A 16757-nucleotide genomic window follows, 5' to 3' on the forward strand; every position below is an offset into this window, starting at 1 on the left:
CAAGCATTGGGTTACAGAAAAGCTGGGCACAGATTTGGTACTCAACACGTTCAAGAGCTTGAGAGGTTGGAGATGGGGCAGTAAAGTCTGCTGAAATTGGATGAAATTGAGGCTAAGGTACAAGGAAGAGGGGATGGGGCTAATGAGCATGGTGACCACATTTCTGATTAAACCTCAACTGCATTTGGCATAATGGAAAATCTCCAGCCTCTGCACAACTGACCAATTTACAAGTACAAAGAAAATGAAAAGGGGAATGGGAGAATGAGAAGGCTACATACAAATAAAATGGCTTGACAAAGGTGATCTCCTCCTCTATGGATACTTTAATTTAAATTAAAAAGCTGCAACAGTAGATGTCAGCTCTATTACATCCGGCATGAAACTTAATGTAAAAGTATATCAGTTAACAGAAATATAAGGAAACAACCTACCAGTCTGTCCTTGAATGGATAGGAGGTCATTTGTTACACCACGCAGTGTTTCTAATGTAGAGCGTGTTATGTCATATGTTGGAAGGACAATATCTGCAGTATCCTCAGAGCCACACCAAGAAATGATAGGCAAGGGGTTATCCTTCATTTGACGAGTTTCCAGTGGCCAATCTCCAACATTTATATAGAATTCAACATTGGGCAAACGAACCTAAAGAATGCAAATAAAAAAACAAACTGAATAATGACCTATTTTGTAACAGAATAAAATACAAAAAAAAAATCATTTTCAGATTGTAATTTTATTAACACATACTTTTCTTGCTAAAGAAAGCAGCATTTCATCTGAAAACATTTTGAAGTCAGTGTATCGCCCCATGGTTCGTCGATAAATCTGATTATTTAATATGGTGTAGTGAACAATTCCTCGATCACCAAATCTGTTTGGTACTTGTTCTAGCAGGAGTGTGAGATCTATACTTGGAAAATTAGTGAAGTCGCTAGAAATTTGTTCCTCTTTTACAGGACAAGATACAGTATCTTTCCATGTTTGGGGCTCCTCTTCTGGACAGTAACAGTATTCATGATAAACTGGTCCTGATGACAGAAACAGGAACACAACATATTACTGTTACATGCAATTACACATTGCCTCCAATAAATAGATCTATTAAAAATTATTTTTTTTTTTTTAAATCAAGCCACCACAAAATAGCTATTAAAAATGATTCTTCAGGTTTTTAAAAAAATCAAGCCACCACAAAGTTAAGCCATGCAGTGGCAAAGTTCAAAAGCTATTTTCAAAGATTTGCAAGGTACCTCATCCACTACATTTTATGAAAAGAATACCCTTGCATGTGTGTATTTTTATGCCAGAACAACTAATGATAATGCAACTTGTCAATTAACAAATGTTTTTCAGCTTACCACAGGTGGAAAGTAACTTGCCCCAGGCTAGTTGGCGAGAGGACTGTTCCAGCTACAGCAATACTGGAACAAGGCACTAACTGAGCACAGAAGATTACCTAGAAGTCATCTCTGCAACATTACATTTCTGGGCACAGAGCTTCTCTGAATTTAGGGAAAGAGATGAGAAGACCAGAAATGTTAAAAGCAAAGTAAAACAGGCTAAAAGCTAGAACACGGTCATTTCAACATCCAGCCATTTAAATTTCTTGCCACTGGCACTTTGGCTATGGAGACTGGGAGCAAAACCACCTGTTCTGAGCACCCAGAGGCAGTACTGCAAGACAAAGTGACAGACGATTACAGCGCACAAACAGGACTCAGCCAATGAAGTCCCTGCCAGCATCTAAAATGTTCAATTCCAAACACCAGCATCCTTGGGATAGAGTAAATAAAGACTTGGCTGCAAAGAGCAATCAGTTAATAAAAGCTACAGGTAACCAATTCCTGTTTGGGAGGGAGTACTCCCAATATTCTGGTGAGATGCTCAATGGGCACCAGGAATAAAAGAAAAACCCTTATATTAATATAGAACTTTGTGCCTCAAACAATTCAAAGCAATTCACATTAAATGGATTGCTTTGAAGTGTAGTCATTATGTAAGAAAATGCAGCATTATTTTGAACACAGCAAGATCCCACAAACAGCAATTAGATGAATGCTAGCTGACTGTGAATAGTTACCTGTTCTCAGGTACTGTCCCTTTCAAAACCAGTCATTCCCCCCCTCCAACTCCTCTGTCCTTGCAAACTACCACGCCATCTCCAATCTTCCCTCCCTCTCCAAAGTCCTTGATGGCGTTATCACCTTCCAAATCCATGCCTAATTTCCCACAATTCCATGTATAAATCTCTCCATTAGGATTCCACCCTGCCACAGTACTGAAGTGGTCCAAATCAAAGTCACAAACAAAATCATAGAATGATACAGCACAGAAGGAGGCCATTTTGCCCATCATGCCTTTGCCGGCTCTTTGGTAGAGCTACCCAATTAGTTCCACTCCCCTGTTCTTTCCCTATAGCCCTGAAATTTTTTCCCTTCATTCTCTTTTGAATGTTACTATTGAATTTGCTTTCACCATCCTTTCAGGCAGCGCATTCCAGATCACGACAACTCGCTGCGTTAAAAAAAATGTTTCCTTGTGTCACCTCTGGTTCTTTTGCCAATCATTTTAAATTTGTGTCCTCTGGTTGCCTACCCTTCTGCCACAGGAAACAGTTTCTTCTTATTTACTCTATTAAAACCAGTCATGATTTTGAACATCTCCCATCAAATCTCCTCTTAACCTTCACTGCTCTAAGGAGAATGACCCCAAGTTCTCCACATAACTGAAGTCCCTCATTCCTAATACCATTCTAGTAAATCTCCTCTGCACCCTTACCAAGGCCTTGACATCCTTCCTAAAGTGTGGTGCCCAGAATTGAACACAATAATCCAGCTGGGGCCTAACCAGTGTTTTATATAAAGGTTTAACATAACTGCCTTGCTTTTGTATTCTACTCCTCGGTTAATAAAGCCAAGGATCCCATTGCTTTAACAGCCTTCTCAACTTGTCCTGCCACCTTCACCCCCACACACTTAAGATTGTACCATTTAGTTCATATTGTCTCTCTCCATTCTTCCAACCAAAATGTACCACTTCACACTTTTCTGCATTAAATTTCATCTGCCATGTGTCAGCCCATTTCATTAGTCTATGTCCTCCTGAAGTCTGTTACTATCCTGCTCATTGTTTACTATATTTTCCAAGTTTTTTTTTCTGCAAACCTTGACATTATGCCCTATATACCAAAGACCAGGTCATTAATATATATTAAAACGACCCCCGAGGACCACCACTGTATACTTCTCTCCAGCTGAAAAACAACCGTTCACTACTACTCTGCTTTCAGTCCCTTAGCCAATTTTGTATCCATGCTGCCACTGTCCCTTTAATCCCCATTATGTGGTACTTTATCAAATCCATTTTGAAAGTCCATATACAGAACATCAACCTTCATCAACTCTCTACTTCAAAAGAACTCGATCAAGTTAGTCAAACACAATTTGCCGGGAACCATAGCAATTTTCATTTATTCTGATTTTCATTTATCAGCCCATACTTTTCCAAATCCCAATTAATTTTGTCCAGGATTATTTTCTTTAAAAGGTTCCACAGCACCGACATTAGGCTGACTGGACTGTAGTTGCCGGGTTTATCCCACTCCCCATTTAAACAGGGGTGTAACATTTGCAATACTCTAGTCCTCTCGCACCACCCCCATATCCAAGGAGAATTAGAAAATTGTGGCTAGAACCGCCACAATTTCCACCCTTGCTTCCTTCAGTAACCTACAATGTATCCCATCCAGACCGGGTGACTTTTCGACTTTGAGGACTGCCAACCATTCTCAAGCAATGGCTTCTCTTCCCAACTCATCTTTTTCTATTTTTATCCTATCCAATATCACTATTGCCTCCTCCTTTACTGCTATATTGGCAGCATCCTCTTCTCCAGTGAAGACAGATGCAAAGTACTCATTTAGAACCTCAGCCATGCTCTCTGCTTCCACAAGATCATTTCTTTTTTGGTCCCTAGTCGGCCCCACCCTTCCATTATTTATGTTTATAAAAGACTTTTGGGTTCCCTTTTATGTTAGCCGCTAATCTATTTTCATACACTCATTTCCTTTTTTAGATCCCCTTTAATTTCTATATTCAATAAAACACTGGTGACTAGAGTATTTCCCCTCCTCAACCTCTATGCAGCCTTTGATATGATCAACCACATCAGTCTCCTCCAATGCATCGCCTCCATTATTCAGCTCAGCGGGAGGCCCTCACTTGGTTCTACACTTAACCTATCTGATCGTAGCCAGAATATCCCAACAATAGCTTCTCTTCCCACCCCTGCATCGTTATCTCTGGAGCCCCTGCATTTCCGCCCCTCCACTCCCAACCAAGGATTTTATAATTGGCTCACTCATCGACATGCTGCTCCTTGGTGACATCACCCAACGACAAGGGGCTCTCCCTAGCCCTGAACTCGCATCTTTCTCCAGTTTCGCTCCGAACTCCCCTCATGACCAAGCTCATCCTGTCTATGAGACCATCTCCTACTCCCTTGACTCAATTCCCACCAAGCTGCTGACCACCCAACTTCCTTTTCTGGCTCCCATGTTAGCTGACATTGTTAATGGTTCTCTCTCCTCAGGTACAGTCCCCCACTTCCTCAAATTTGCCATCATCACCCTTTTGCTCAAAAAAACCAACCCTCGACCCCTTCATCCTTGCAAACTACCGCCCCATCTCCAACCTCCCTTTCCTCTCCAAAGTTCTTGAACGTGTAGTCGCCTCCCGATTCCGTGCCCATCTTTCCCGCAATTCTATGTTTGAATCCCTCCCTGTCACAGTATCAAAACGGCTCTCAAAGTCACAAAGGACATCCTTTGTGACTGTGACAAAGGGAAACGATATTTCCTCGTCTTTGTTGACTTGTCTGCAGCCTTTGCTTGACCACTCTATCCTTCTCCAACATCTCTCCACTGTCGTTCAGCTGGGTGAGACTGCACTTGCCTAGTTCCATTCTTATCTATCTAATCATAGCCAGAGAATCACTTGCAATGGCTTCTCTTCCCATCCCCGCATCGTTACCTCTGGTGTCCCCCAAGGATCTATCCTTGGCCCCCCCCTATTTCTCATCGGCATGTTGCCCCTTGGCGATATCATCCGAAAACACAGCGTCAGTTTCCACATGTACGCTGATGACAACCAGTTCTACCTCACTACCACTTCCCTCGACCCCACCACGGTCTCTTGCCAGACTGCTTGTCAGACATCTAGTTCTGGATGAGCAGAAATTTTCTCCAACTGAATATTGGGGAGACCGAAGCCATTGTTTTCGGTCCTCACCACAAACTCTGGTCCCTAACCACTGACTCCATCCCTCTCACCAACTTCTGTCCGAGACTGAACCACACTGTTCACAACCTTGGTGTCATATTTGACCCTGAAAATGAACTTCCGACCACATAGCCGCAGCATAACTAAGACCGCCTATTTCCATCTCCGTAACATCGCCCATCTCCACCCTTGCCTCAGCTCAGCCATGCCTTTGTTACCTCTAGACTTGACTATTCCAACACACTCCTGTCTGGCCTCCCACATTATACCCTACGTAAACTAGAGGTGATCCAAATCTCGGCTGGCCGTGTCCTAACACACACCAAGTCCTATTCACCATCACCTCTGTGCTTGCTTATCTACATTTGCTCCTGGTTAAGCAACGCCTCGATTTCAAAAGTCTTATACTGGTTTTCAAATCCCTCCATGGTCTCGCCCCTACTATCTCTAATCTCCTTCAGCCCCACAACCTATCCAGAGATGTCTGCACTCCTCTAATTCTGTCCTCTTGAGCATCCCTGTTTTTAAAAATCACTCAACCATTGGTGGCTGTGCCTTCTGTTGCCTAGGTCCTAAGCTCTGGAATTTCCTGCCTAAACCTCTCCGCCACTCTACCTTCTCCTTCAAGACACTCCTTAAAACCTACCTCTTTGACCAACCTTTTGGTCACCTGCCCTAATTTCGCCTTATGTGGCTCGGTGTCACATTTTTTTTTAAAGATCTCAATACTCCTGTAAAGCGCCTTGGGATGTTTCACTACCCTAAAGGTGCTATATAAATACAAGTTGTTGATGTTGTTGTTGCTGGCTACCACATGTGCAGAGACATCAAATTCTACCTCAACCCCTCACTGCTTCTGTAAAGTCTTGTCTAATGTCTAGTCTTGGATGAGCTGCAATTTCCTCCAGTTAAACACTGGGAGACTGAAGCCATTGTCTTCGGCTACCACCACAAATTCATACCCTCCCCACTGATTTCATCCCCCTCACATGCCAATGTATCAGGTTGAATAGGATCATTCTTATACTCAACGTCCTATTAAACCTTGTGTTGAGCTTTCGAACCCATATTCTCTCTAGCTCCTCTCCATCAAAGGCTTCCACCTCTAACTTCACCCGCCTCCACCCCTACCTCAGCCCATCTGCTACTGTATTTCAGCCATGCCTTTTCCACCTCCAAACTCAACTGTTCCAACACTCTCCTGGAAGATCTCTCATTCTCCACTCTCCATAAACAAGCTCAACCAAAATTCTGCTACCTGTATCCTATCCTGCAGCAAGTCCCACTCACCTATTACTCCTGCCCTTGCTGACATATTGGCTCTCCCAATACCTCCAATTTAAAATTCTCATCTGTGTTTAAATCCCTTCAAGGCCTCGCCCCTCCCCATCTCTAAACTCCTTCAGCGCAACATCCATCCACTCCCCAACTCTGGCCTAATCTATACCCTTTCCTTCATCCCACCATTGACTACTGTGCCTTCTGCCACTTAGAGCCCCTGCTCTGGAATTTCTTCTCTGCTTCTCCACCTCCCTTTCCTCCTTTGACTCTCCTTAAAACCCACCTGTATGATTGAGAAACAGGAAGGAAGGAAGAAAAAAGGAATGAGATGGACACGATAGAAAAGGAGAAGGGGGGGGGGGGGAAAGAGAGGAAGAAAAGGGGAAAAAAAGATCTAAAAGATAAGAAAGGGAAGAAAAGGAAAGCAAATAAAAGAAAAGCATTTGTAGTGCCTGTCACAGCCTTAGAATATCCCAAAGCACTTCCAACCAATGAAATATTTTTGAAGTGTAGTCAATGTTGCATAGTAGCCTATTTACATACAGCAAGGCCCTACAAAGACCAATGAGATAAATGACCAGATAATCTATTGTTTAGTGATGTTGATTGAGGGATAAATATTGGCTAGGACACCAAGAGCATTCCCTGCTCTACTGTCACAATTTTACTTTCCACAGAATGTTTGAAAATTATGGCCAGAGTCTTTACTGTTTCTTCCATTGCTTCCCTCAGATCCCCTAAATACAAACTATAATTTTCTGTGATTCATCCACTCTTCAGTTTCAGTAGCTTTCTCTATTTTAAATGTGAAAAAGTTAGATGATTATTCCCCAAGTGTTCTCCTGCCTTCAGGTAACTTACTTGTCTTGCTTCATTAACCAAGACCAGTTCTAGCATTATATGCCTCCCTCTTGGACACAAAGTATACTGATGAAAAAAACACTTCAGAACACAGTCTAAAAATCCCTCCCCACTTTCACCCAGTCTAGATTAGGATAGCTAAAGTCTTCCATTATTATAACTATTGCTACTGTAAACTTCTCAGAATTTCCTATAATTCTCATCATAAACATCTTTCCCACTATTTGGATGTCTGTAACAAACTTGCAATGTTCTAACACATTCCATATTGTTTCTTAACTCTACCCAGACAGACTCCATCTGAGCACCATCAGTAAAATCTTTCCTTTCTATAACGGTATTCCCATTAAGTAACAGGGCCATTCTTCCTTTTATCCTTATCCATTTCATTAAATTTTATAGCCAAAAATATTTGGTTCCAAATCTCACCTTGGATGAAGGCAGATTTCTGCAAAGACATGTCATGCCTCTCCATTCTAAATAGCACCTGTAGCTCAGTGACTACTTCTAATGCTTTACACATTTGTATATACACACTGTAATAATGCATTTTGTTGTTGTTTATTCTTTCCTTCACCCTTAACATCTTTTCAGCCTTATGTGAATCTTTCCATATCCCACTATGGAATGTTTTACTCTCCACTATACTTATTCTTAGCCCCTCCTCGAGGTCAGTTTGGCTTGAGAGGACATTGATACTGGTTAAGTGAAGGTTAAATCCATCATTTCTGTGCAGCTTCCTCTTGTGTCAGAACCACCTCCAGAATTCTAGGACCCCCTACAACTCCTTTATTAGGCAGCGGGTCCCCAACTATTTTTGAAGCCCAATAAACTCACCTGTGGTTTCCAGTACCCTCCCCCTCTCATCACACAATTCCACTCTACTGTCCCAGCATACTAAATGGACTCAAAAGAATCATACTCAAAGTAATCAAGTCAACTATATTTGTGCTGAGCTCCAGTTCAGGCCAACCTCTACTCACCAAGATATTTTCTCACACTGCTGATTTCCTGCAACTCCTATATCCAAGTGCTTTTTATCTGAATTTACCTTTTAAAATATATGGAGACTGGCCTACATGTTGACCTTGATGAAATACTTCAATCTTTAGCCCCTCAATGGCAGTTCCATACATTCGATACCTCATAAGAAACGTTCCATCATTTCGATCCAAGGGTGCAGGTACATAACGGCGAACATGTTCTCTGGAGGATAGCACTTTAATTGTCACATGGAATGTATTACTTCCTGAATTAAAAGGACAAATGACTGACTTTAATTTTCCATTTCTCCCACTATACAAACTTTATTAATTTAGACTTACAGGTTACAAAAAAGCCTCCAAAGTAAACAGTTATAATACTGTCATGAATACGTGGCTTGAGCAGTGGTGCAACAGGGAGGGATTCAAATTCCTGGGGCATTGGAACCGGTTCTGGGGGAGGTGGGACCAGTACAAACCGGACGGTCTGCACCTGGGCAGGACCGGAACCAATGTCCTAGGGGGAGTGTTTGCTAGTGCTGTTGGGGAGGATTTAAACTGATATGGCAGGGGGATGGGAACCAATGCAGGGAGACATAGGGAAACAAAAAGGAGGCAAAAGCAAAAGACAGAAAGGAGATGAGGAAAAGTGGAGGGCAGAGAAACCCAAGGCAAAGAACAAAAAGGGCCACTGTACAGCAAAATTCTAAAAGGACAAAGGGTGTTAAAAGAACAAGCCTGAAGGCTTTGTGTCTTAATGCAAGGAGTATCCGCAATAAAGTGGATGAATTAACTGTGCAAATAGATGTTAACAAATATGATGTGATTGGGATTACGGAGACGTGGCTCCAGGATGATCAGGGCTGGGAACTCAACATCCAGGGGTATTCAACATTCAGGAAAGATAGAATAAAAGGAAAAGGAGGTGGGGTAGCATTGCTGGTTAAGGAGCAAATTAAGGCAATAGTTCGGAAGGACATTAGCTTGGATGATGTGGAATCTATATAAGGACAAAAAACGTTAGTGGGAGTTGTGTACAGACCTCCAAACAGTAGTAGTGATGTTGGGGAGGGCATCAAACATGAAATTAGGGGTGCGTGCAATAAAGGTGCAGCAGTTATAATGGGTGACTTTAATATGCACATAGATTGGGTTAACCAAACTGGAAGCAATACGGTAGAGGAGGATTTCCTGGAGTGCATAAGGGATGGTTTTTTAGACCAATATGTCGAGGAACCAACTAGGGGGGAGGCCATCTTAGACTGGGTGTTATGTAATGAGAGAGGATTAATTAGCAATCTCGTTGTGCGAGGCCCCTTGGGGAAGAGTGACCATAATATGGTGGAATTCTGCATTAGGATGGAGAATGAAACAGTTAATTCAGAGACCATGGTCCAGAACTTAAAGAAGGGTAACTTTGAAGGTATGAGGCGTGAATTGGCTAGGATAGATTGGCGAATGATACTGAATGGGTTGACTGTGGATGGGCAATGGCAGACATTTAGAGACCGCATGGATGAACTACAACAATTGTACATTCCTGTCTGTCGTAAAAATAAAAAAGGGAAGGTGGCTCAACCGTGGCTATCAAGGGAAATCAGGGATAGCATTAAAGCCAAGGAAGTGGCATACAAATTGGCCAGAAATAGCAGAGAACCTGGGGACTGGGAGAAATTTAGAACTCAGCAGAGGAGGACAAAGGGTTTGATTAGGGCAGGGAAAATGGAGTACGAGAAGAAGCTTGCAGGGAACATTAAGACGGATTGCAAAAGTTTCTATAGATATGTAAAGAGAAAAAGGTTAGTAAAGACAAACGTAGGTCCCCTGCAGTCAGAATCAGGGGAAGTCATAACGGGGAACAAAGAAATGGCGGACCAATTGAACAAGTACTTTGGTTCGGTATTCACTGAGGAGGACACAAACAACCTTCCGGATATAAAAGGGGTCGGAGGGTCTAGTAAGGAGGAGGAACTGAGGGAAATCCTTATTAGTCGGGAAATTGTGTTGGGGAAATTGATGGGATTGAAGGCCGATAAATCCCCAGGGCCTGATGGGCTGCATCCCAGAGTACTTAAGGAGGTGGCCTTGGAAATAGTGGATGCATTGACAGTCATTTTCCAACATTCCATTGACTCGGGATCAGTTCCTATGGAGTGGAGGGTAGCCAATGTAACCCCACTTTTTAAAAAAGGAGGGAGAGAGAAAACAGGGAATTACAGACCGGTCAGCCTGACATCGGTAGTGGGTAAAATGATGGAATCAATTATTAAGGATGTCATCGCAGTGCATTTGGAAAGAGGTAATATGATAGGTCCAAGTCAGCATGGATTTGTGAAAGGGAAATCATGCTTGACAAATCTTCTGGAATTTTTTGAGGATGTTTCCAGTAGAGTGGACAAGGGAGAACCAGTTGATGTGGTATATTTGGACTTTCAGAAGGCTTTCGACAAGGTCCCACACAAGAGATTAATGTGCAAAGTTAAAGCACATGGGATTGGGGGTAGTGTGCTGACATGGATTGAGAACTGGTTGTCAGACAGGAAGCAAAGAGTAGGAGTAAATGGGGACTTTTCAGAATGGCAGGCAGTGACTAGTGGGGTACCGCAAGGTTCTGTGCTGGGGCCCCAGCTGTTTACACTGTACATTAATGATTTAGACAAGAGGATTAAATGTAGTATCTCCAAATTTGCGGATGACACTAAGTTGGGTGGCAGTGTGAGCTGCAAGGAGGATTCTATGAGGCTGCAGAGCGACTTGGATAGGTTAGGTGAGTGGGCAAATGCATGGCAGATGAAGTATAATGTGGATAAATGTGAGGTTATCCACTTTGGTGGTAAAAACAGAGAGACAGACTATTATCTGAATGGTGACAGATTAGGAAAAGGGGAGGTGCAAAGAGACCTGGGTGTCATGGTACATCAGTCATTGAAGGTTGGCATGCATGTACAGCAGGCGGTTAAGAAAGCAAATGGCATGTTGGCCTTCATAGCGAGGGGATTTGAGTACAAGGCAGGGAGGTGTTGCTACAGTTGTACAGGGCCTTGGTGAGGCCACACCTGGAGTATTGTGTACAGTTTTGGTCTCCTAACCTGAGGAAGGACATTCTTGCTATTGAGGGAGTGCAGCGAAGGTTCACCAGACTGATTCCCGGGATGGCGGGACTGACCTATCAAGAAAGACTGGATCAACTGGGCTTGTATTCACTGGAGTTCAGAAGAATGAGAGGGGACCTCATAGAAACGTTTAAAATTCTGACGGGGTTAGACAGGTTAGATGCAGGAAGAATGTTCCCAATGTTGGGGAAGTCCAGAACCAGGGGACACAGTCTAAGGATAAGGGGGAAGCCATTTAGGACCGAGATGAGGAGGAATTTCTTCACCCAGAGAGTGGTGAACCTGTGGAATTCTCTACCACAGAAAGTTGTTGAGGCCAATTCACTAAATATATTCAAAAAGGAGTTAGATGAAGTCCTTACTACTAGGGGAATCAAGGGGTATGGTGAGAAAGCAGGAATGGGGTACTGAAGTTGCATGTTCAGCCATGAACTCATTGAATGGTGGTGCAGGCTAGAAGGGCCGAATGGCCTACTCCTGCACCTATTTTCTATGTCTATGTTTCTATAAGGTGGCTTGGTTACTCTCGAGAAAAATCTCAACTGAAAATCCACATCTAGAGTAGCTCACAAATTTGATTACAATCTTTAAACCACTCCCAGTTGTCTGTTAATGCTCATTATTCCGTTGTAATTTGATGTGGGGAATCTATTCTATTTTTATACTACAAGAGGGCAGACGCAAAATAATACTGACAGAAATGCTCAACAATTATGACTGTAGTGCTGGGCTTTAATGAAGTTAACCTGCATCTGGCTGCATAGAAATGTTACAACCAATAGTTACAAAAGTTAACCACAGCAGTGGATCCAAAACTGATGACCGAGTTGTTAACTGGAAGTGAACAAAATGGGTCAACAGACCCAAACAATAACAAGGAGCAATCAACATACCGGGAGAATAGGTGACGTTTTCTCCTGTGGAGGTAATTGCCTGGATATAGAAATATCGAACCGGCAGCACAACATCAGCCCTCAGACCCGGCCCCCACACCAAACTTTTTGCTGCACTTACTTCCTCTTTTCCTGTTTCACATTTACAAAGAGATACCATAAAAAGCAACCACACGGAAAGCACCCAGAAAAATCGCGGCCGCTGCATTTTTCTATCTGCTCCAATTTACAGCGAATGCATTTACACCCCGCCCAAAACTTCAATCCCACCCAGGGCTGTTCAACATTGTTGGCCGCGTGTGATTGGAGTGCTGAAACCCCAAAGGCTGCGGGGAAACCAGGACCTCACGTCGGAATGAAAGGAAAACCTGGAACTGGAACTCCAGTGGAGCCGAACCGAATAACAACAACTTGCATTTATATAGCATCCTTAACGTAGTAAAACATCCCAAGGCGCTTCACAGGAGTGTTATCATACAGAATTTGTCGTCTCCCGTCCGGACACGTCCCTGCGTTCCATTCGGCGGAGGCGGGGTCCACGGTGGAGGTCTCTCTACGCGGGAGTCCTCCCCTGTTCTCTTGGGAATCTGGCGTGGAGGGTGTTGCACAGAGCAGTTCCATCTAATATATTTTTAAGTCGATTTACGGACTCCCAGGCTGCCTGTAATTTTTGCGGCCTGGATGAGTCCGTGTTTCATAGTTATACGGAAAATGAGGGGTTTGAGGGAGCTGCTCCTTTATTTCAGTCCCATGCTCCTAACCTTTGGCTACCTGGTGCGAACGGATGTGGGCGGATCAGAGCACCTCCTCGTGGATCTGCGCCTGGGCCTGGCCAAGGCGGCCATTAATGGGTTCAGGCAGACCGCGGTCGATGAGGGTGTTTGCCCTGGCTGCCTGACTCTCTTCCACAGTTATGTCTGCATCCAGATGTCCCTGGAGAGGGAGCACGCGGTGTCCATCGGTACGCTTGAGGCACCAGCGGGCATGGAGTGCTTTGTGGATAAAGAGAACAAAATTATAATTTGCTGTTTTTATTTAAGTTAGTTTTGTCATAATTTGAAACTTATGTTTGTGCCCCTTTGAAAATGGGGCACTTATAATTTATGTGGTCCTGTGTGATGATTTAACCATCCTTCAACTAAAAGAATCAAATAACATTTTACACTGAGACAGATAAGGACATATTAGGGCAGGTGACCAAAAACTTTGTCAAAGAAGTATATGTTTTAAGGAGCGTTTTACAAGAGGAGAGGTATGAAGAGGAAAGGCTTAGGGAGGGAATTCCAGAGTTTATGGCCCAGGCAGCTGAAGGTACAGCTGCCAATGGTCTGGCAATTAAAATCGGGGATACTCAAGAGACCAGAATTGGAGGAGCGCAGAGATCTTGGAGGGTTGTAGGGCTGGAGGAGGTTACATAGAAAGGGAGGGGTGACGCCATGGAGGGATTTGTAAACAAGGATGAGCATTTTAAAATTGAGGCATTGCTAATGAAGGTCAGCGATTCCATAGTAAAGAAATATAGAGTATAGTTGTCATGTATTCAACCAGCATTGTAACCCATGTATAATCTGACCTAAGTTGTACACTGTGAGAACACTGACCACTAGGTGGTGAACTTGTGGGAGACACTCCTAACATAGACCTTCAGATATAAAAGGGGAAGCTCCACCCACTTCCATCGAAATGACTGGAAAATCTTATTGGGATCACAGGTTGAGACTCTCTGGTGGTTTACGCTCCCTTGTAGAGCGCCTGAGTTGGGGCTCCAGTTGTTGGGCGCTGGCCTGAGTGTCTGCTGTTTGCGGTGCCTCAGGCCTGTCCGGACTGCCCACAGTGACTGGGCTCTTCTCCACTTGGTTCCGGTGTTCGGTCACCTGTGGTGGAGTAAACTCTACGTCGTGTTCTTCCTCTGCTTCTTCTATGGGGTTGCTGAACCTCCTTTTTGTTTGATCCACATGTTTGCGGCAGATTTGTCCATTGGTAAGTTTAACTACCAGAATCCTATTTCCCTCTTTGGCAATCACAGTGCCTGCGAGCCATTTGGGCCCTGCAGCGTAGTTGAGGACAAAAACAGGGTCATTTACATCAATACATCGCGCCCTCGCATTCCTGTCATGGTAGTCATATTGTGACTGGCGCCTGCTTTCGACAATTTCTTTCATGGTGGGGTGTATAAGGAATAACCGGGTTTTGAGCGTCCTTTTCATTAGCAGCTCTGCAGGTGGAACCCCTGTGAGCGAGTGTGGTCGGGATCTGTAGGCCAACAGGAGGCGTGATAAGCGGCATTGTAGGGAACCCCCTTGGATTCTAAGCATCCCCTGTTTGATTATCTGCACTGCTTGTTCTGCCTGGCCGTTGGAGGCCGGCTTGAACAGTGCCGTTCTAACATGGTTAATTTCATTGCCTGCCATGAAGTCCTGGAATTCAGTGCTTGTGAAGCACGGGCCATTGTCGCTGACCAAGATGTCCGGTAGACCGTGGGCGGCGAACATTGCCCGTAGACTTTCTACCGTGGTAGAGGATGTGCTTGAATTTAAAATGTCACACTCGATCCATTTGGAGTAGGCGTCTACTACAACCAAAAACATTTTTCCCATGAAAGGACCTGCGTAGTCCACATGGATGCATGACCAAGGCTTGGCGGGCCATGGCCAGGGGCTAAGGGGGGCTTCCCTGGGCGCATTGCCCAGCTGGGCACACGTGTTGCACCTGCGAACACAAAGTTCCAGATCTGCGTCTATCCCTGGCCACCTGGCAATTGCCTTCATCGTGACAATACCCGGGTGCTCATTGTGGAATTCTCTGATGAACACCTCTCTGCCCATCTGGGGCATGATTACGCGGTTTCCCCACAGTAGGCAATCGGCCTGAATCGAGAGTTCATCCTTGCGCCTGTGAAATGATTTAAATTTCTCAGGACATGCCCTGTACGTGGCTGCCCAGCCCCCATTCAGGACACATTTCTTGACTAGAGACGATAGCGGGTCTCTATTTGTCCAGACTTTAATCTGACGGGCTGTCACGGGTGAACCTTCGCTTCTGAAAGCTTCAACAGCCATGACCATCTCAGCAGCATGCTCGGTAGCCCCCTCAGTGGTGGCTAGTGGGAGCCTGCTGAGTACATCGGCGCAGCTTTCGGTGCCCGGTCTGTGCCGAATTGTGTAGTCATAGGCGGCTAACGTGAGTGCCCACCTCTGTATGCGGGCCAATGCGTTTGCATTTATGGCCTTGTTGTCGGCCAAAAGGGACATTAGGGGTTTGTGATCTGTCTCCAGCTCAAATTTCCTGCCAAACAGGTACTGGTGCATTTTCTTTACCGCATATACACATGCGAGCGCCTCCTTTTCTACCATCCCGTAGCCCCTTTCTGCCTGGGACAGACTTCTGGAGGCATAAGCTACCGGCTGTAACTGACCCTTGGCATTGACATGCTGCAACACACACCCGACACCATAGGACGACGCATCGCACATTAACACAAGTTTCTTACATGGGTCATATAACGTTAACAGATCGTTGGAACATAACAAATTGCGTGTTCTATTAAAAGCCCTTTCCTGGCTGTCCCTCAGACCCATTCGCGACCTGTGGGTAGGAGCACGTGTAACGGCTCTAGCAGCGTGCTCAATTTGTGAAGAAAGTTACCAAAATAGTTCAGGAGCCCCAGGAATGAATGCAATTCCGTTATGTTATGGGGTCTGGGTGCTCTCTGGATCGCTTCCGTCTTGGACTCAGTAGGGCTGATCCCGTCTGCTGCTATCCTCAGCCCCAAGAATTCTACCTCTGGAGCTAGGAAGACGCACTTCGCCTTTTTCAGTCGCAGACCTACCCGGTCCAGTCTGCGTAGCACCTCCTCCAGGTTGTGGAGGTGTTCTTCAGTTTCGTAACCCGTAATAAGGATGTCGTCCTGAAAAACCATCATCCCTGGAATCGACTTGAGGAGGCTTTCCATATTTCGTTGGAAGATCGCGGCGGCCGAGCGAATCCCGAACGGACATCTGTTGTACTCAAATAACCCCTTGTGTGTCGTGATGGTGGTCAGCTTCTTCGACTCACTCGCCAGCTCCTGGGTCATGTAAGCTGAGGTCAGGTCCAATTTTGAAAAAAGTTTGCCATCGGATAGCGTCGCAAAGAGGTCCTCCGCTCTCGGTAGCGGGTACTGGTCTTGGAGTGACACCCGATTGATGGTGGCCTTGTAATCGCCACATATCCTGACCGACCCATCTGCCTTGAGCACAGGCACAATTGAGCTCGCCCAGTCACTGAATTCGACTGGCGAGATGATGCCTTCCCTTAGCAGGCGGTTCAATTCGCCTTCTATCCTTTCCCGCATCACGTACGGCA

The 16757-nt window shown here is 44.6% G+C and overlaps 1 protein-coding gene across 4 annotated transcripts in view; it reads right to left on the reverse strand.

The window, feature by feature from the left end:
• Window positions 1-12766, reverse strand: part of poglut3 (protein O-glucosyltransferase 3) — a 32982-nt gene extending 20216 nt beyond the window's left edge. For 2 of the 4 annotated variants that reach the window (XM_070891524.1, XM_070891523.1), the window contains exons 1-4: window positions 12414-12766; window positions 8476-8673; window positions 751-1031; window positions 435-645 (exon numbers count right to left, since the gene is read on the reverse strand). In XM_070891524.1, the coding sequence (XP_070747625.1) occupies window positions 435-645; window positions 751-1031; window positions 8476-8673; window positions 12414-12621 (898 nt within the window). In that variant the 5' untranslated portion in view covers window positions 12622-12766. The remainder of the gene's footprint in view (window positions 1-434; window positions 646-750; window positions 1032-8475; window positions 8674-12413) is intronic. The other 2 variants (XM_070891521.1, XM_070891525.1) reach the window with 2 other exon arrangements.
• Window positions 12767-16757: the final 3991 nt, after the last annotated feature.

Source organism: Pristiophorus japonicus, chromosome 10 (genome assembly GCF_044704955.1).
Source record: "Pristiophorus japonicus isolate sPriJap1 chromosome 10, sPriJap1.hap1, whole genome shotgun sequence".
Taxonomy (NCBI): domain Eukaryota; kingdom Metazoa; phylum Chordata; class Chondrichthyes; family Pristiophoridae; genus Pristiophorus; species Pristiophorus japonicus.